We start from the raw sequence: 20,241 nt of genomic DNA on the forward strand, positions 1-20,241 counted from the left end.
TGGGAGTTTTGGGGGGCGGGGCCTGCGTCAAGGGGCGGGGCCGGCAGCGTCTGGTATCTTAGCAACAGCTACTGCCTTTCCGTTACTTAGTCTCAAGAGCTGTTACAGCTCGCACTTCTGGGACTGTCCAGGGTAGACATGGAGGGCCCGATGTTAAACGCAAGCAACCTCTTTGCATTAGAGGGTGACAACTTGGTCACGGACACAGACTTGTATGATCAGGACATCTATGACGTCCCAGATCCTGGGGTGCTCTCGGAAAGGAATGGTGAGGGAAGCCGGGCGGTGGTGGCACACACCTTTAATCCCAGCTCTCGGGAGGCAGAGTAAGGCGGATCTCTGTGAGTTCGAGGCCAGCCTGGTCTACAGCGCAAGATCCAGGACAGGCACCAAAACTACACAGAGAAACCCTGTCTCGAAAAACCAAAAAGAAAAAAAGAATGGTGGGGGCACCTACCATTGTCCAGGCACCCCACTAGGAAGTAGATGTTTCTCAGACTTTGTTCAGTCCTGGAGGTGGAACTTCCCTGGGCAGTCCTTGACCCATTGTGTCCCTCAGAGGAGGGCTCCTTGTTTGCTTATCACCTCCAGGGTTGGGGCACAAGGCTATAGTGACACCACATCCTCCACTGACTTACAGACTTGGGTCTGGCGGAGGCACCAGAGGACCTACAGCTCTTTACAAGTTCCCAGAGGTGGCGGAAAATGACACTGCATTCCCGTGCCCGACAGCTGTGGCTACACCTACGTGCATACCTCCATGACATTGTAGAAAAGGTGTAGTTCGTTATGAGGTCTCTGGTTGGGCTCATCCCTAGAGACACTGGGCACCCACTCCACTGGTCCTTTCCAGTGTCCCCAGGCAGAGACGCTCATGCCTCCATTACTCACACGCACACCTATGTACTCTGGCCTGCAGGAGAGCAGAGGCGCTCATGCCTCCATTACTCACATGCACACCTATGTACTCTGGCCTGCAGGAGAAAAGAGCAGAGCTGCGGGTCGCTCGAATGACACACGGGCTGGAGCCACTGCGTCGTCTGGAGGTGGCGGCTGGACTGCGCTCAGTAGCGCTGGACCCAGTGGGTGGACGCTTCCTGATACTAGATGGTGCAGGTTACCTGCATCAGCATACCAAGGATGGCTGGGCGCAGGCGAAACTGGAGGCTCCGGTGGTGCTGAATGGGCTAGTGACTGTGCCGGGCCCTCTGGGAGAAGTGGGCCGCTTTGTAGGCTGGGGCCCAGCTGGACTGACTATATTAGGGCAAGACTTCCGCCCGCTCTGGGTGAGCAAGACACTGAACCAGGAGCCTTTTTGTTGCTTACCAGTGCCCAGCCAGGGACTGTTGCTTGTGGCCCAGGTGGGAGGCAGCGTGGAGCTCTGGAAGTTCCGTTCGGGTGGTCGCCGCCTGGTGTCCTGTGGCTCACCTTTGCAACCACCACCAGGCTTGTCCGGCTCTCTCAAGCGGCTGGCTCTAGGGCCGGAAGCTGACCACTGCACCCGGCATTGCTTTGCTGCCTATGGCTCAGCGGTGCTCACTTTTGATCTGGACTCCTGGACTCTAATTAACGTGTGCCAGGATCTGCATAAAACGTGAGGGGAGTCCAGGGACAGGTAGATGGGAGGCAGATCCCCTAAGGAGAGCCAATTACTTCAGGGGCTGTAGGACCCACAGATGGGACTGTGTTGAGTCCACTGGTCCTCCCATTCTCTCCCTTCTAGCATCATCTCGGACTTGGAGTACTGTGAGGAGGTAGAAGCCATGGTGACAGCTTCCCGGGACAGTACTGTGAAGGTGTGGGAGGCTGACTGGCAGATCCGGATGGTATTCGTGGGCCACACAGGTGTGCCACAGTCTGGCAGCTCTCGCAGTCCTTCTCTCTCACCCTGAGCTTGCCCTTCTCCCGTGTTGCTTGCATCCCAGGAACTCCTCCTTAAGTTATGATGCGCCAAAATGACCAGCACCTTTCCTGCAGGCCCGGTGACAGCTATGACAGTGCTCCGGAACAGCTCACTGGTAGTGTCCGCCTCACAGGACGGGACGCTTCGCACATGGGACCTGAGGGCCGCAGCTCAGGTGGGAGAGGTACCACTGGGTTGCTGGAACCAAGACACATTCTCTGAAAGAGTGAGCCATTTGCTGGCTCCTGCAGGTCCTGGCTGGCCGGTGCTCTCTCTGTGCTCAAAAAGCGTGGAGCTGTGGCGGGTGTGTGACATCTATTTGCCATTAGCACAGCTATCAGCGCAGGTGCTCCATGTACAGGTGGCGCCAGCGCTCCCGGCACCCGTTGAGCCAGCTCTGCCCTCTCGCCTTGTCTGCGCCTGTGCAGATGGGTCAGTCTACCTGGTTTCAGCTACTACGGGACGAACTGTGAGTTCGCTGCTGCTGGAGCCGGACGACTGTGCACTTGGGGTGGTTTATTGTTTGTCTCGAGAAGCGCTGTGGGTGTTGACACGCTCAGGGCACCTCGTGCGCGCCAATGCAGCACGCTGCCCTATGGTCGTAACACACCGCCGGCGTCCACTTCCACCCCCGGCGCCGCAGCCCTGCTGTCTGCACCTCTACAGCCATCTCACAGACCCTCGCAGCGCATATGATTGCTGGCAGATTGTGCACCAGAATCAGGGCGACATGCTCCGCAGTGCCATTGCCTGGGCCTGGAAAAATAAGAACAGGTGGGCACAACAGCTATCTGAGGCTGGGTTAAGGCAAAGATGTGGCTGACCCAGCAGCCTCCATCCCTTCTCACAGGTTCTTACCAATGATGGGGTACTCAGACGGCACACTGTCTGTACTGGATTGGCGCACATCACAGACAATCTTCTCTACAGAAGCACACATCCCAGGTCCAGTGACTGCTATTGGGTCCTCCTGGAATAGCATAGTGACTTCAGGTCAGTGCCTTCTCTCCCTCAAAGACAGCCTGGGAGCCCCTGCACCTTCCCAGAGTCCCAACCCTGGCTCCTGCTACCCAAAGGTGGCGATCTGACAGTAAAGATGTGGCGTGTATTCCCATATGCGGAGGAGTGCCTGAGTCTGCTACATACCTTTTCCTGTTGCCACCCAGCGGTAATGCTCTGTACTCTGGACAAGCGAATCATGGTAGGCTTTGAGGACCCAGAGAGCGCCACCTATGGCCTGGTGCAGTTTGGCCTAGGTGACAAAATGCGCTTTGACCACCGACCACAGGACGACCCTATAGACCACATCACTGGTGAGGAGAATGGAGTGGAGGTGAAGCCTGTGTCCTTGTTCTCAACTGCTTCCTAACCTTAGTTCTGCCCCTAGGCCTATGCTGCTGCCCCACCCTCAAGCTATACGCCTGCTCCAGCCTGGACTGCACCATCCGAATCTGGACCTGGGAGAACCGCCTGCTGAGGTGCGCTGGGGCCCTATAGTGTGGGGGCAGCTGGCAGCTAAAGGACAGCCATCAGGGCTCTTCTAACCCATTAAAGACCAGGGGCTGGACTGAGGGGGACAGGGTCTTGACCCTGTCACTGCCTCAAGTTCCCACTCTGTGAAACAGGGGCTAGACTCTGGGCCCTCTTGCAGGCTCCTGCAGCTGAATGGTCCCCCTCAGAGCCTGACCTTTTCCAACAACAGTGGAGACCTGGTACTCGCACTAGGTTCCCGCCTCTGCCTGGTGTCCCACGAGCTCTACCTACCTACATCTTATCTGGTTAAGGTATACAGTGAGGTCAAGGTAGTTAAGGTGGGACTGGCTGCTGCCCATAATAAACGGTACTGGGAACAAAGCTCTACCTGCTTCTTCAGAAATTCTGTCAGAAGACCCCTGATGTGGTGAATGACCCCCCACTGCCACTCACCGGCTGGAAGTCACTGACAACCTCCCAACTGCAAAGGCTTGCCAGTCTACAAGGAGCAGCCAACCTCAGGTCTGCTGACAGGGCTGCTCAGCTGCTGTGGAGGGTTCTACCCAGCCCTGGGAGCAAGGTTCACATAGCTGTATGCCCGTAGTGTGAGTTCTCTACACTACCAAGTCCCTCTGGTATCGCCACATCTCAACCCCAGAATCTTTTCTCCTGGCTGGTCCCTACTCCAGCTTCTAACCTATCCCACTAGTAATGCCCAGAGTCTCATCTATGCCTGTTTCTATCCACAGTGTGCCCTTGCCCTTCATCCAACAGCAGACAACAACACTTCAGCAGCCGGTGTTGAAGGAGGTAGTGTCAGTCCTGACCCTTTGCCAGCCCAGTGCCCATCCATGCCCAGTCTCAAGCCACAACCTCTCAGCCTCTGGCCTGAATTCTCATGGTTGCTTGGGAAGCACATGGCAAGTCTTTAAGGAGCGGGGAATGATCACTGATCTCCACCTCAGGACTTGAAGGATATCATAGCCCGGGATCAAGACCTTCAAGAACTGAGGCAAGGAATGGTGGTCCCAGCAGCTCGGCCCCAACTCTCCTGGAAGCTGCGCGAGGAAGCCTTTGACAATTACTTACATCTGATCTATGGTTGTGACCTGCTGGTAGGTGTGGGATCAGTCCCAGGCCCGACCATGACCTTTCCCCTATCTGACACATGCTTCCTGTTTTTTCCTGTCCTAGGACATAAAATCTGGAAGGGAATCCCTGCAGTGGGGTGCTGCGGGACCCACCACAGAGTCCCAGGACACAGGGATCCAGCCCAGAGCTGCCATCAGTGGTGGGCAGGTTACATTTAGCGATGATGTTCAGCCAATGGGCCCACCTTCAGCCTTCCAAACCCCAGGAGCCCCAGGCAGGCGCTTTGCCCGCCCTCCCCGAGTCTCCTTGCCTATTCCACCCATTCATCGGGTGGTGCATAGCCAGGCATCCCAGGTGAGGCCTTCTTCCCTTCCTATATCCATCCATGCTTGACACTGTGATCCCTGCCCCAACCCCTTGTAACTCCTTGCATACCCTAGCTTCTAGCACGTTCCTCCCTGAGCTATGAGCTGGGCCTTAGTTTGGATCTGCAGGTGCAGTGTGATCGGTTTGGAGGACAGAGCATGGACCTGAGCACATCATCTTACTACCTGCAGCAGAGGGTGAGGGCCCCTGTTCAAGAGCAGTTTCAGGGACTGTGGTGGCTGCGCTCTGTTTTCACTCCCTGTCCCTCCCCAGGTTCCCCTGCTGCTGCACAGAAGGCCCCGAGAGCCTCTCTCAAACGTAGGGGGCTTCTTTCCTGCCACCATAGAGCCCCACAAGGTGAGACCTCACCTCTCCTCCCTCCCAGAGGTGGCCTCTTTTAAGGGCTCACTCTTTGCATATCCTTTTTTTTTTTTTTTTTTTGGTTTTTCGAGATAGGGTTTCTCGGTGTAGCTTTGCGCCTTTCCTGGAACTCACTTGGTAGCCCAGGCTGGCCTCGAACTCACAGAGATCCGCCTGGCTCTGCCTCCCGAGTGCTGGGATTAAAGGCGTGCGCCACCACAGCCCGGCCATGCATATCCTATCTCCTTTTGCTGTAAGCCATTGTGTCCCAATCTGACCCAAGGGCCATGCCTACCTGAAGCCTATAGGGTCAAGACTTAAGAGCCCTGTGTACCTCTCCAGCCTGGCCAGTTCTGGTGTGGCTATGGGCATGGACTCCTTGCTACTTTCTAGTGAGCCAGAGGTCTACCACCAGCGATTGTTTCTCACATCGTTCTCCCCCGCAGGAGTGCTACATTCCCTGTCGACTTTTTCTGGAAGATCAGGGTTCTTGTGCTTCAAGGGAGCCAAGTCCGGTGGGGCCAGTCCCTCATGATCCACCATTTTCTCATACTTGGTCGTACTGGGCACCCAGGCAGGCCCTAGTCCCTTGCTTAGCACATACCAGGCTCCCATTCAGCTGTATTATTAGTCTTTCCAGCTCGGGGAGGCCTATCTACTCAATACATGGACCTCTCTCCAAGTTCCTTTCTTCCTTCCCTGCCCCCTCTACCATGGTTTTTGTAGACACTCCTGTTTTAGGTTAAGTTCCCCGGAGAGCATGTATGTGGTTAGTGCTCACCAGGGACCAACCACCTCTAGATTCCTCTCTTCATTTACAATTCATATCCCCCCAGATTATCCTTCTATCGGGTTTTCCAAGCTAAACTGCCCATTTGTGTGTTGAGAACAGTCTGGCCTTTGGTGGCCCGTGGTTATGGGGTGCTCCCCAGTTATGTCCCAGTGATTCTCAACCCAATCTATTGTCCTCCACATCTAGCAACGCACTCATTCCATCCATTTTCCTGGCTGTGTGCCCAACTCTGTGATACTGCAGCAGATGTGGTTGCATGCAGAGGTCAGCCGCCTTGGCTCCCTAGCAGAACTCGCTACCCCAAGCCGACTCAAGGCAAGTAGTGGAGCTTGGGGTGATCAGGGCGGGCCCTGCTCTCTCCACAGCCTGCCACATGTTCTCTCGTGTTCCTCTGCAGCCATCCAGAAGACGGGGTGACCAGTGGCTAAAGCGCCGGAAGCATTCTACTGGCAGGTGGCGAAAGAAACTGATGTACTGGCTTTACAGGTCACGTAAGAAAGGGGAAGATGACAGTGACGAGGAGGAGGAGGAGGATGACGAGCTGGAGATTGAATGGGCCTCCTCTTCCCCAACTTCTGAGGAGCAGCCCGAACCCTGGGAACCAGACACTCAAGTAGGCACTCTAGGCTTTCATGAAGGGTGAGATTGGTGCTCAGAGGTGGGTTTAAAGCATCTGTCATTTCCCTTAGATCTCCAAGAGCGTGATCAAAAAACCTCACCGTGATGTCTCCAAGTCCAAGTCTCACTTGGCTTCCCGCCATCACCACCGTGGGCGCTCACTCTGGGAAGAGCGCTATGGGCATTTGCCCAGGTTCCTGCATTATTTTGTTGTCCAGAACTGGTTCAAAAAGCTGTTCCCTATCTTTACCCTGGAGGTTAGGAGACTCTGAGAAGCCCAGGCTGGGGGTGGGGGAGAAGAGAAGGCGGTGCTAATCTGCATTCAGAGTGGAGTTGGGGAAGGGCAGAGCTTCAGCAAATCTTCCCACAGGCCTATCCAGAGATGGGCACCATAGAGGGCTTGGCCTCGATGTTTGTGGACTCCCTGCCACGGGCTTCCTGGGCAGAGCGAGTGAGTATTCTAAATGCCCTAATGAGGCTGTTTCCTGATATAAGCAACGAACTTCGCAGCCGGCTTCAGGCCAAGCTCTTGTACTTGCTCAACCAAGACCAGCCCCCTAGCCTCCAGGTGAGTCCCTCCACAGTACCTTGTATCCTCACCTACTTCCATAATCAACCACAATTCCCTGGTTCCAACCCACTCCTGAGCTTAGGACAAGACGCAGAAGCAGTTCGTAATGATGGCACTGCAGTTGCTCCTAGCCTGCAGCCTGGAGGCCCTTGATGTGGTGCTGGAGATCATGTCCTTCTACCTCTGTGCTCCAACTGATTGTCAGTGAGTTGAGCCCATGCTGGGTTTTCCCTACCAGCTTGGGAAGACTCGGGTTAAGCCTCATCTACCTGTCCCAGGCAAGACCTTAAGAGTCTACTGGAGAGGCTGGGCCTCCAGGACACACAGGGCATCCTGTACAAGGAGATGACAACCTGGGCTGAGAACTTCAACCTTGAATCTAAGGCCACGATACGTACACAATGTCATCAGAAGCTTGAGGAAATTATTCTCCAGGTCTGGTGGGCCAAGGGCTGGGTGGCTCACCTACTGGGAACCTGTTGCCTTCTTCAGAGGTCTCCCAGAAGACCATTAGTGGGTGCCCATAGGAATGCACCTGGGTTTTCCCCAACCAGAACATTTCTTGAGAGCTCCCTCACAGCAGAAGACTTCACTGGGATGAAGGGGGCGGGGGAGCGGCTGGATGAGAAAGCCTCTCCCTGGAGCTAGGACTCTAGCAGAAGGAAGTTTCAGAGATACAGGTGCAAGGGTACCTACTCCGTGGGTCACTCTCCTACAGATGAATAGCTTGGAGCAGTCTATAGCCAGTGTTTCTGTGGAGCCTCCCAGGGAGGGCTCCTCACAAGCCTCCCTTATCTCTGGGGCACCCTTGCCTGCCTTGAGCACCTCCTGGATACCCTCACGAGCATCGGAACTGTCCTTGCGTATTCAAGAGCTGATGGTGCCTTCACCTGTGCCTTCACCTGTGGGGCCTATGGGATCCACCCAAGAACTCCAGGCTGCAAGCTCAAAGGCATATTCACGCATCCGGCCAACCAAAAGAGTACTCGCTGATGCACTGCTGGCCCTCTCTTCTGCGTCTGAGGACTACTTGCGTGTCCCTGTGCCTGCTGCACCAAGTAGAGGGCCATTGCCATTGGAGGAAACACCGCCACTAGAGGAAAAAGCGCATCTGGAAGAAACAGAATGGGCACGCTTTCAGATAGTGGACCTGTTTCACATTGATGCGCTTAATTTCTTCTGTGAGAAGCACCGGGCACAGCAGCAGAGCTTGATGGAGGAGGAGGAGCACTTACGTGTCTCACCTCTAGGCCAGCTAGGGCCCAATATTGTGGTGCGGCCGCCCCGGGATCGCTGGTGCGCATTGAATGTGGGCATGTTGGGTTGACCCTACGTGGGTTGCAGGGGAAGGTCTGACTGAATCCTCTCCCTTCTTCAGGCTCTATCCCATTCTTCGGCTGCAGGAGACCAAGGAACAAAGCTTTGGGAGGTTTCTCAGGGGTGAGTGGACACAGGGGTAAGAATTGGACCCTAATGCTCCCTCTCCTCACTCAACCTCAGCATACAGCTTCACTTACCTGGTTCCCTGCATCCAGGTCACAGGCTGTACCGCCAGGGCCCAGCTCATGATGGCCCCCTCCGGGTGCTGAAGCTGCCACTGCCACGGGTGGAGTTACAGCCTTTTCCCCCAGGTTGGCCTGCACCCCCACGGGCGTTGCCCCCACTGCTCATGCAGCCCACTCTGCAACGCTACTTTCTGCTCGAAGACACAAACCCTGACACCTATAGTTGACCTGGGGGACAGATCGTCAAGGCTCCATGGTCAACGCCCAGTCCTACCACCTTGGCAAATCACAATCCCATGTTTGGTCTAAATTAAAATATATATACATATATATATATATATTTACTTATTGTGTGTATATATACACGTCACTTGTGCGCAAATAAGCATTTGTGCATGCTTATGGAGGCAAAAGATTGATGTCAAGTGTTCATTGTTCTGCATCCTATTTTGTGTTTATTTATTTTTGGTTTTTCAAGACAGGGTTTCTTTGTGTAATAGTCCTAGCTATTCTGGAACTCACTTTGTAGACCAGGCTGGCATCGAAACTCACCGAGATGCACTTGTCTCTGTCTCCAAGTGCTGGGATTAAAGACTTTATTTATTTATTTTTAAATAAGAGTCTCTGTACATAGCCCTGGCTGTCCTGACTTATTTATTTATTTATTTATTTATTTATTTATTTATTTATTTATTTATTTTTAAATAAGAGTCTCTGTACATAGCCCTGGCTGTCCTGGAACTCACTATACAGACCAGGCTGGCCTCCAATTCACAGAGCTCCACCCACATCTGCCTCGTAAGTGCTGGGATTAAAGGCATGGGCCACCACGCCTGGTCCTCTTTAATTGTATGAGTGTTTTGCTTGCATGTATGTACCAAGTGGGTCTCAGCAGTAAGGTGTCTGCAGCGAGTACACTAATGACTGAATCAGATGACATTTAAGGAAAAGGAGCCAGTAGGGTTCATGCCCAATTTGGTGCCCTCTTCCCTTTGTTTTCCAGGCCCAGGGGCGAGAGCTGTTTTTACCTTTGTAGGTTGCTGTTTTTATGGTTCATATGCTGTCTTGGCTAGATTTTTTTTTTGTGTGTGTCAACTTGATACAAGCTAGAGTAATTTGAGAAGAAGGACCTCAATTGAAGAAATGCTCCCACCAGACTGGCCTGTGGGCAAGACTGTGGGGCTCTGTTCTTGACTAATGATTGATGTGGAAGGGCCCAGCCCACTGTGGGTGGTGCCACCCCTGGGCAGGTGGTCTTGGATTATATAAGGAAGCAGTCTGAGCAAGCCATGAGGAGCAAACCAGTAAGCAGTACTCCTCCATTGGCTTCTGCTTCAGTTCCTGCCTCCAGGTTCCTGCTCTGAGTTCCTGTTCTGACTGTCTATCACCCTCAGTGACAGACTGTGACCTGAGAGTATAAATGAAATCAACCCCTTCCTCCCCTTGGCTCCCAAGTCTAGGCTGCAATCCATCATTGTGAGGAATCCATCAAGGGAGCAGGAACCTGGAGCAGCCAGTCACATGACATCCACAGTTAGGAAAAGACAGCAATGACTCATGCATGCTTTCTCCACTCTTAGAAAACCTAGGATCCCCTTCCTAGGGAATGGTGTCACCCACTGTGGGCAAAGTCTTTCCATTAATTCAGATATCTGCCCCCCCCCACAGACATGTCCATAAATCAACTTAGTCTAGACAGTCCCTCACTGAGACTCCCTTTCCAGGGTGACTCTATCTTACGTCAAGTGAACAATCAAAGTCAACCATTGTAAGAAGGTTTTGGGCTGTTTTGTTTTCTGAGACAGTCTCTTTCTATAGACCAGGCTAGCCTTAAATTTATGATCTTCCTGCTGCAGCTCCTGAGTTGTGAGATTAGACACAAAGCACTATGCCTAGCTGATTTATTTATCCATCTATGTTTTTATTGACATCTATTAAGTATACATAATTATACATAGGTTCTGGGTATCCAAACTCCAGTCCTCGAATGCCTTTAAACCTAGCATTCGGGAAGTAGAGTCAGGCGGATCTCTGAAAGTTCGAGGCCAGCCTGGGCTACAGAGCAACTTTCAGGACAGCCAGAGCTACCCAGAGAAACCCTGACTTAAAAAACAACACCCCCCCCCCCAAAAAAAAAAAACCCAAATCAAACTCCAGTCTTCATGCTTGCAAGGCAAGCACTTTAGCCACTGGGCCCCTGCTAAATGTAAACTTCTAGAAAACACTCTTTCTTTGGAGGATGAGGCTATTGGATCCCCTGGTTGATATCATTAGACCCCTCCCTGGTGCCCTAACATCCTTGAGCGAAGGACCGCATATCAGGCAGCTGGCTAGAATATCCTTATGCCAGCACTGGCTATTTTGAACATTCCACAGATGTGCAAGGCTAAAATACAACTTCAGCTCCAAGAGGTGTGGCTTCAGCAATGACTCAAACAGCTTTGAGCAGGCCTTTCCTAGCAACCACTTATAGCAGGTCAGCCGAGCACTTCCCCTGATAGTCTAGCAAAGGAGATGGTGACTGTTACAAAACACATTAGTGCCTTGATTGGTATAACTACTGTCCTTCTTCATTTGCGTAATGACCTGTTCTGATTGGTGCAAACAGTCCACTTCTGACTATATACAGGCTGTTTGGCTCACTTTGTAAACAAGCTGGGAGATACTTTTTTTTTTTTTTTTGAGAGGCCCTTGTGTACAGCAGATTGGTCTCAAAGTCACTTAGGAGAGGGTGACCTTGGAAATCTGGAGTCCTATCTCAGCTTTCTAAATGCTGGGATTATTTCTGGTAGGAGACACTTTTTTTTTTTTTTGGTTTTTTCGAGACAGGGTTTCCCTGTGTAGCTTTGCGCCTTTCCTGGAACTCACCTGGTAGCCCAGGCTGGCCTCGAACTCACAGAGATCCGCCTGGCTCTGCCTCCCAAGTGCTGGGATTAAAGGCGTGCGCCACCACCGCCCGGCAGGAGACACTTCTTGTATTGTCCCAATGTGATATTCCAGCATTGGGGCAAACAAAGTCTTTGCCAGAGACCTTTTCTTTTTTCTCTTTTTTGAGACAGCCCAGAACTCACTATGTGTTATGGAATAATCTTTTTGTACACTGTGAAGATGTGTCTTTGCCAAGGCACCTTCTGATTCATTTAATAAAAGAGTTGACTGGCTGGTAGCTAGGCAGGAGGTATTGGCGGGGCAGCAAGACACAGAGGCTGCTGGGAAGAAGGGTGGAGTCGCAGGAGTTTTGAGCAGACACAGAGAAGCAAGATGAATGTGCTGTATTGAGAGAAGGTACCAGCACGTGGCAGAGGGTAGATAAGAAATATGGGTTAATTTAAAGTGTAAGAGTTAGCTAGTAACAAGCCTGAGTTATCGGCCAAATATTTGTAGTTAATAAGTCTCTGAGTGGTTATATTTGGGAGTGGCTGCTGAGACACAGAGAAACTCCACCTACAATGATGCAGACCAGACTGGATTTGAACTCACAGAGATCCACTTGTGCTGAGATTAAAGGTGTGTACCACCACGTCTGTCCTTTCTCGCCGACTTTTCTAGGTGTGGATGGGTTGGTGTGGCAAAGAAGGAGGTAGCAGTGAAGAGACTGGAGACCCAGCAGCAGAGCTGCAGCAGAGGCAGGGATGGCGAAGCAGCAGTTATACGGGCCTGTCTTTGGACCGCCAGCACCCAGATAGTGACACAGAGACTTTTCACTAATTATGAAAGCGTGGCTTGCTCCCAACCGGCTCTTAAAAGTGTAAATTAACCTGTTTATATTAATCCACATTCTGCCACGTAGCTCGTTACCTTTCCTCAGTACGGTATGTCCAACTTCCTCCGTGTCTGGCTGGCAAATCTCCCACCTCAGATTCTTTTCCAGAATTCCTATCTCTGCCTGGAAGTCCAGCCTATGCTCTCCTACCTAGCTACAGGCCGTTCAGCTCTTTATTAAACCAATTAGAAGGTGCCTTAGGCAGGTGACATAAAACAAGAGACACATCTTTACACAGTGCACAGAGACTGTCCCTACAAGCCGTAGAGCAGTAGTAGAAAGTGTCAACGGTGGCTTTAAGAGGCAAGGGTCTTAGTCTCAGGAACTGTATCACTGGCCACTGTCAAAGGCCAGGAAATCTGGTCGCTTACGCCCACACAAGAGCTAAAAACACTTGTTACTATAGCGCTAAGGGTCCCAGTCAGAACTTAAGGCTGTATCGGATCTGTAACTGTTGCAGCTCCTAGCTATCCCCTTTGCTGTCAGAAGCTGAAGATTAGGAAAGCCGCCAAGGACCAGCCCTGGAAAAACTCACTGACTCAAGATTTCTATCTTGGGAGAGAGCAGGACCCCAGGTTAAATGGTAACCGAATGGAATACTTTCCTGGAAAAGACTCCAGTACCTAAAGGGACTATCTTCTGCCAGGATTATGCAGCTGGGGTCAGTGTCCTCTCACCTGTGCTAACAAATGTGCCAGTAGAAGGTAAAGATACTATGGAGCCGCCGGGAAGCCGAACAGCAGAGAGGCGAGGAAGGAAGAAACCGAACAGGGTTCTAGAGAGCTGTGCAGCAGTGTCTGTCGCCAGGCTCCCCCAAACCTGCAAACTAGACATTCACTAACCAGTTCCCTCTGGGCAAGCCTGTTTGACCCAGGCTTCTGTCATTGAAGAACTGACAAACGCCCCGAAGTTAGCCTCTCTGTAAAGTCAGAGGCTGGACCAAAGCTGCCTTCTCACCGCGGAGTCCTGCGCTATCCGGTTCTGAACCCGGGGGCTAATGGACAGTAGCAACAGTCTGGTGACACCAGGGGCCCGGGCTTCCGAGCTTCCAACTCTGCGTGCTGGCCGCGTGGCCGGTTCTGATGCCGCTGGAGGCAGGGCAGCGGATGTGAATCAGTTTGGCTTGGCAAGCAAACAAAAGACAGTCGGGAAAGTCGCCGCAAGGACTTAGATTTTTTTTTTTTTTTTTGTGGGGTGAGGTGGGGTGGGGTGGGGAGTGGGAAGGCGTCTGCACCACCCACAAGTGCTATATACAACCCGCCAGGGCCCGCAACACCTGCGAGCGAAAAGTCCAACACCGTGGCCCACAATGCCTCGCGCCCAGGCCGGTCCCGCCCCCTTCAGCTGGGTCCTCAGCCTCGGATTGGTCGTGACGACTTCCGCTTTTCCGGAGGCCGGGCCGTAGCCCTGGTAAGGTGAACGGCGGCTGAAACTGCTGGCGGCCTGCGGGGTCCGGGAGTAGGTTCGGGGCTCTCGGGGGAGCGAGGGATGTTAGGGCAGGCGGCCGGTGCGGACACGGAGGCGGCGGAGCTCCTGCCCTTCCTGGCGCCCGGCGCGCGGGCAGACCTGCAGGCGGCCGCGGCGCAGCACGTGTTGGCTCTGACTGGCTCGGGCTCGGGCCGTTCGCTGTTGGCGGGACAGGCAGCGCTGCTGCGGGCTCTAGCCGAGCTTGCCGTGGCCCCCGCCCCGGCCCCTTCCCGCGACGCCTCCCGCGCGCTCGTGAACTTGGCTGCTGACCCCGGCCTGCACCGGCCGCTGCTGGCGGCGGACCCGGAGCTGCCTGCCCGCCTGCTGAGCTGCGTGTTGGACCCTCAGTGGCCCTGGGCTGAAGAGGTGGCCGCAGTACTGGCCAATCTGACCCGCGAGCTGGCGCCGTGTGCTGCGTTGATGGAGAAGCTGATGGCCGCTGAGCCGGAGCGGCCGGGTCTGGAGCAGCTGGTCAACGCGCTGTGCATGCCCAGCTACAACGCGGCCGCGCCCCTGCATTACCTGGGGCCGCTGCTCTCCAACCTTAGCCAGCAGGCGGAGGTGCGTGCTTTTCTCCTGGACCCGGACAGGTGAAGCCCAGGCGCCCGCGTGGGCGGGGAGGGGGTGTGGAAGTGAACAAGGACAGCAGCGAGTGTGGCCTTCCAACAGATGCGTGGTCCAGCGGCTGCTGCCTCTCACCCAGTACACAGACTCCTCAGTGCGGAGGGGAGGAGTGGTGGGAACTCTTCGGAATTGCTGTTTCGAGCATCGTAAGTGACAAAGGGGGGGGGGGGGATTGTGCCGTTGCTGGGTGGGGACAGGTCCCTCGGGACCCAGTAGACCAATTCCTTGGTCCCTTGCCTTGTTTCCACCTACAGGACACCACAAGTGGTTGCTCGGGCCCCAAGTGGACATTCTCCCCTTCTTGCTACTGCCCTTGGCTGGGCCTGAGGAGTTTTCTGAGGAAGAAATGGACAGTGAGTGACTTAGGTCGTTGTCTCAAGGTTGTCTAGGATGGTTGGAAGGATACAAGCAAGGGGAGAGGGAGAATGTACAGGTCTGGAGTCCCTTCAAAAGCCTTTATGGAGGGGGTTGTTACACACACACACACACACACACACACACACACACACACACACACACACACACACACACACACACACGGGAGGCTCACCCAGGCAGAGCAGGGCTCAGGTGTCCAGCACAGCTCCCACCCTCACTCCTAGGGCTGCCTGTTGACCTGCAGTACTTGTCACCAGACAAGCAGCGAGAGCCGGATGCTGACATCCGAAAGATGCTCATCGAAGCCATCATGCTGGTGAGCAGGGGTCTGTGACGTTAATGCCTCTCCACAATACATATTGGTGGTATCTGAGTAACCCTTCCCATCTCCCCAGCTGACAGCCACTGCCCCAGGTCGGCAGCAGATACGGGACCAGGGCGCTTACTTGATCCTTCGAGAGCTACACGACTGGGAGCCGGAGGCTGATGTGCGAATGGCTTGTGAGAAGCTTATCCAGGTGAGTGCAGGGACGGGGGGCTAGAGAAGCTGTGCCCACAGCTAACGAGCGGCTCACCTGCTTCCTCTGCTTGCAGGTGCTTATTGGTGATGAGCCAGAGGTTGGCATGGAAAACCTGCTGGAGGTGCAGGTGCCTGAAGACGTGGAGCGACAGCTGCAACAGCTAGACGAGCAGGAACAGCTAGAGCTTGCTCGAGAGCTAAGAGGCAAGGGTACCCGAGGGACCTGAAGCCAGAGCTTGCTCAAGAGCTAAGAGGAAGGGGTACCCGAGGGACCTGAAGCTCCTGTGACCTAAGTGCCAGCTCCAGATCTGCCGGTGCCAGTGTTCCCACAGGGTTCTAAAGTAAATGCCCAGTAAATGTTGAGAAGCTCAAGGACACTGCCCAGTCCTGTGCCCCGTTGCAACCCGCAAGGATGCACGTTATTCAGTGCTGCACTACTGAGCTGGAGCTGGCCAGGTCCTGTGCCATAGCCGCCTACATCTGAGGCAGGTAGGCGGTGGCCACTGGAGCGATGAGGAGCCCATTCCTGGACCGTGGTAGGGCTGGACTGAAAACGCTGCAAGCCCTGGTCAGCCAACAAGAGCTTTTCACTCCTGAAGGATCTGGGTTGGTTTGGAGGTGCAAACAGTGCTATGAGCCCCAACCTTGGGAGTCCTTCTGCTTCCCTTGCCCAAGACCTCCTTGAAACACAGACCACACTTAAATCCTAGGGTCTTTCTCGGATGCTCTGCCCTTCTAGGCCTGTCTCTGGATCACTTACTGGGTACAGTTTCCCTTCGCTACCTGTTTCTCTGCTCTGCCTGTGATACTGGCCCCTGGTTTTATTTTTGGTTAGCCTCCTTAGTCCCATGTTGAATTGGTCTTAGCCATTTAGATAGAACCTGCTTCTCAGTTAGCTTCCTTGAGCCTCAGTTGCCTTTCAGGACATCCAGACCCCCCTCCTGGGCACACCTTGCCTACCTCTGCAGAGATTCTCCTGGGTGTTCCTGCAGCATTTATCCCTACACAATCCTACCCCCAACTTCCGGAGCCTACTCCGTCTGCACAGCCCTTCTTCCTCCTTCTGTAGACACCATGGCAAGTCTTGCCCCGCTGTGTCCCCTTTTCTGAGCCACAGATCTTGATCCACCTGTGTGAAGCTTTTGTATGCTGTTCCCTCTCCTCAGCAGTGGGTCCTCCCAGGTACCTGGGGCCTATGGTCTTCATGAGAGTTTGTGGTAGTCCAATCCAGACCTCTGATGCTGGAAAACTGTTTTGTTATGTGTTGTTATGCCATGGGTTGGTATTTCATTGGGTACTATGAGTCTTCCTTCCCTCCATGATGCCCTCCGGGCCTCTGATAAAGCTTTGATACTCTAGGTACCTGTGCTGTGTATAGACTGGTGTTTTCCCTCTGACCCAGATCCCAAAGAGGTAATGGTGGAGCTCTAGCCCAGTGAGGTACCCAGAGGCCACCTGCTCTCCCTGTGTAGACAGCTGCATCCTCAGCTCCACAGAAAAACATTTTTATCTGCCCACACCTACCCACCCTCAGTTGACCAGATAGTGCCCAGGCATGTTCCTGTTAGGGACTATGGGGCATAGAGAGTGGCCACCTGCCATGGAGTGCCATAGCCCAAGACTGGTAGAAGCTATTCCTCTGGTGCAGGCTTCCAGGTGCTAAACGCCTGGGCCAGAGACACTCTCCTTAGAGATGTCCCGCCTCTGGAGGTGCTGCAGCTTTTGCTTCTGGTACACGGTATCTCTGCCAGACTCTGTGTGGCCAGGGGCTGTTGCTGACCGGGAATGCTCCTGTTCTGCAATGGACCAAAGCACAGTGTCACGTAGAGTGTTAGAGGCACTGCCTGCAGCCTAACAAGTCACCCGTGAGCCGTGCCCCACCTGGAGTAGCACCGAGTGCAGAGTGCAGTGTGTGTTCTGCAGGCAGCATCCAGCAGTGAGCAGCTACCTGCTGTAGGCCCAGGCGTGCACACGGATGCAGCTGAAGCAGCCCTCTGATCAGGTCCCGGCACCCTACAGGGGAGGGCTTACCGCTGGAGCCTGTCAGTGACTCTGACCCTCACCCACTACTGCCAGAAACGGTGGCTACTTGAGAGGGATCCTTTCTAGTCTGGCAAAGGTTTGGGGCTTCTGCCCATTATTAAAGGGGACTGAGGCACAGAAAACGGTGAGGTATTCTGGACTATGTTAATATTCAGTAGGATTGCTACCCCTCAGTTGGTTCCATCCTCAGCTCAGCTTCCCAACATGCAGTGTATGGGTGGTCCTTTTCCAGACTATGGGGTAGGGTGATCTATCATATCATTGTCTTTGCTGTCTGTGGTCCTAGTCTCTGGCTGCTCTCCAGGCCTGAGCTGGGGCTCGGAAGGAGAATGGAATGGTGTTGCTCACCTGGGGACAACCCTGGCTTGAAGACGGGACCACGACGAATCAGATGCAGCATGCGGTGGGGTTGGTGTTCTTTGAAGGGCAACTTCCCAGACACCATGGCATGAAGGATGATCCCTCTGGGGACACAACTTCCTCAGGGTGTCGTCCCTCCTAAGCCCACCCATGCATCCCGCAGGAGTTACCTGGGGTACTCACAGGCTCCACAGATCAGCCTGCTCACCATTGTACTTCTTGCTCATGAGGATCTCTGGGGCCGTGTAGGCCACAGAGCCACAGAAGGTGCTCAGCAGTGAGTTCTTGAGCCCCACGCAGTTGGCAAAGCCAAAATCTGCACACAGCATCCAGGCAGGGCAAGGCAACACAGATGATGGGCAGGTTGGGGACAGTGGGTTCAAGAGGCTATCTATCTGTTGGGATGGTGGGGTCAGGGTGGGGAGCTCTGAATGTATGTTACAGAGATGAGAGTGAAGGAGGAACTAGGTAGGGCCTCCTGTGGATGCAGGCCAGTGCGTTTGGGCTGGAGGTAGGAGTTGAATTCAGGCTTTTTGGAAGAACTAGAGGTCAGAGTTGAGGACAAGAGCCTGGATGGGACAGGAAGTTGGAGGTAGAAGTCCAGAAGGAAACTGAACTGAGGAAGCCGTGTAGGCTCACCTGTCAGCTTTAGGAAGCCCTGGTCATCCAACAGGATGTTCTCACATTTCAAGTCTCTGTGGGAGAAGGGAATATGGGGCTGGGCTCAAGTGGGTCAGCAGATACCCAGCTAGGCAGGTAGGCCAGGTGACGCGCTCACCGGTGCACAATGCCGGCATTGTGGCAGTGGGCCACAGCGCTGACCAGCTGCCAGAACAGCCTTCGAGCCTCTTCCTCCTCTAGCCCTGGGCAACATCGGAGGTCTGACACTGCGTTGATATGCTCCAACAGGTCGCCTCGGGCTGCCAACTCCAGTACCAGGTAGGAGCGCTGACTGTTCTGGTAGGTGTCATATAACTGCACCTATCAAACACCCCCATGCCCCATGTACACTGTCATCCTGAGGAAGGCCTGGGCCAAGAGTGCTAGAACTGTCCCATATACTAGATCCCAGTTGCAGGGGGAGTGTGGGCTCTGTATTCAAGGGCAAAAAGGTTTTCCGAGTAGGGGAGGGGAGCCAAGCATGGGGTGGACAGCAGGCATGGTGAGGACTGTCTTACTATGTTAAGGTGCTTGTAGGTGGCATTGAGTGATGAAATCTCACGGGGCAGGAACTTTCTGGAGTACTCCACTGGGGCTTCAGCCATGGACACAATCTTAATAGCCACCTGAGAAAGGTGGGGAGTGGTCAGCTGGGTCAAAGCTCCTTAGAATAGGCCCACTGTTCTTTACACACATTGCTGAACTTCTCCCAGGGGCTGGGTGAGCAATATCCTCGAAAGGTGGTGCCAGCCCTACTTTCTTTTTGTCCTGGGCACATATATGTTTGAGGGGTTGGGGGATAGAGCATGGGGGAGCTGAGAAGAAATAGGACCTAGGAGGGAGGTCCCATAGAGGAAGCTAGGGTAGCTGGAAGGTACCTGAGAGGGTTTAGGACACAGGCCTGCTGGAACCAAGCTGGGGTACCCCCAAGGAACCCACAGAGAAGGTGGCAGGCCTCCCTCACCATAGTGTGGCGCTTGGCCCGCAAGTCAGAGGCTAGTTTAGGATTGTGCTTCATGCGCTCACGTGTTGCATAGGCTAGGTAGACCTTGGAGAAAGCACCAGAGCCAATCTTCTTGGAGGAGAGCAGATAACCATTGTTCATGCATTCTTGAGCCTGTTCCATGAAGATCCTCTCATCCAGCTTGTGCCGGCTGTTGCTCCTTGTGGAGGGCAGGGTGCCACAGAAGGGGGCTTGGAGGGCCAGCTTACTGTCCGTCAACAGCAGAGACACAGCTGAGATCTAACTTGTTTCAGAGGGCAGGGACTGGGGAAGCAGAGGGCTAGGTGGGACCTGAAGCCCCTTGGAGAAAACAGCCAGTTTTCTGAAGACTTAATGAGCTTAAGGCTAAGAGTGTAGGTTGAGAGACTGGGGGAGGCTGAGAGGCTAACACAGCTCTGGACTGATTGGAGAGTGAAGACTCCAGGGAACTGGGTATAGGTTCTAGAATAGAAGGTTCTAGAGATGCACCTGCATTGTGCCCTCAAAGTTATCATCTTTAGACCTGTCATCTCTGAGGCTGTCTTACTAGATTAGCTCTATCCAATGCTGTGCTCTTTTTCTGTGGGGTGAAAACTCACATGAAGGGCTAGCACTAGGGTGAGGCTTTTGTGAGCTACTCTACATGTGATTGAATATAAAAGAAATTTTAAGGATTTATTTTTCATTATTTTTAAGTGTGTGTGTGTGTGTATGTGTGTGTGTGTGTGTGTGTGTGTGTATGGAGAGAGGGGAGAGAGAGAGA

The 20,241-nt window shown here is 53.6% G+C and overlaps 3 protein-coding genes across 4 annotated transcripts; 2 read left to right on the forward strand and 1 right to left on the reverse strand.

Annotated features, from left to right (window-relative positions):
- The first annotated feature begins 114 nt into the window (after window positions 1-114).
- Window positions 115-9,314, forward strand: Wdr97 (WD repeat domain 97). 2 transcript variants are annotated; one of them, XM_052748108.1, is made up of 23 exons: window positions 115-777; window positions 981-1,594; window positions 1,724-1,845; window positions 1,978-2,677; window positions 2,754-2,896; window positions 2,980-3,216; window positions 3,291-3,381; window positions 3,555-3,687; window positions 3,777-3,898; window positions 4,126-4,186; window positions 4,342-4,491; window positions 4,571-4,822; window positions 4,909-5,031; window positions 5,108-5,191; window positions 6,174-6,302; window positions 6,385-6,600; window positions 6,677-6,862; window positions 6,976-7,173; window positions 7,259-7,380; window positions 7,455-7,611; window positions 7,895-8,472; window positions 8,555-8,616; window positions 8,712-9,314. In XM_052748108.1, exons 1-23 carry the CDS (start codon window positions 706-708, stop codon window positions 8,906-8,908), a joined length of 4,749 nt encoding a protein of 1,582 aa, XP_052604068.1. In that variant the 5' UTR covers window positions 115-705; the 3' UTR covers window positions 8,909-9,314. The 2 variants fall into 2 exon arrangements, with proteins under 2 accessions (XP_052604068.1, XP_052604069.1); XM_052748109.1 differs by lacking the exon at window positions 115-777 and having other exon boundaries at window positions 1,479-1,615.
- Window positions 9,315-13,820: 4,506 nt separating this feature from the next.
- On the forward strand, window positions 13,821-16,795 carry Hgh1 (HGH1 homolog). The gene is made up of 6 exons (XM_052747456.1): window positions 13,821-14,501; window positions 14,581-14,681; window positions 14,790-14,888; window positions 15,138-15,229; window positions 15,309-15,431; window positions 15,508-16,795. The coding sequence occupies exons 1-6, from the start codon at window positions 13,933-13,935 to the stop codon at window positions 15,658-15,660; spliced, it is 1,137 nt and encodes a 378-aa protein (XP_052603416.1). The 5' UTR covers window positions 13,821-13,932; the 3' UTR covers window positions 15,661-16,795.
- A 92-nt stretch (window positions 16,796-16,887) lies between these two features.
- LOC128116274 (testis-specific serine/threonine-protein kinase 5-like) lies at window positions 16,888-19,697 on the reverse strand. Its single transcript, XM_052747457.1, has 8 exons — window positions 19,461-19,697; window positions 19,015-19,122; window positions 18,615-18,817; window positions 18,476-18,531; window positions 18,020-18,152; window positions 17,825-17,940; window positions 17,315-17,446; window positions 16,888-17,229 (listed from the first exon to the last, which is right to left on the reverse strand). Exons 1-8 carry the CDS (start codon window positions 19,620-19,622, stop codon window positions 17,093-17,095), a joined length of 1,047 nt encoding a protein of 348 aa, XP_052603417.1. The 5' UTR covers window positions 19,623-19,697; the 3' UTR covers window positions 16,888-17,092.
- Between the last annotated feature and the right edge of the window lie 544 nt (window positions 19,698-20,241).

Source organism: Peromyscus californicus, unplaced genomic scaffold (genome assembly GCF_007827085.1).
Source record: "Peromyscus californicus insignis strain IS unplaced genomic scaffold, ASM782708v3 Scaffold_20__1_contigs__length_68692818, whole genome shotgun sequence".
NCBI classification, from domain to species: domain Eukaryota; kingdom Metazoa; phylum Chordata; class Mammalia; order Rodentia; family Cricetidae; genus Peromyscus; species Peromyscus californicus.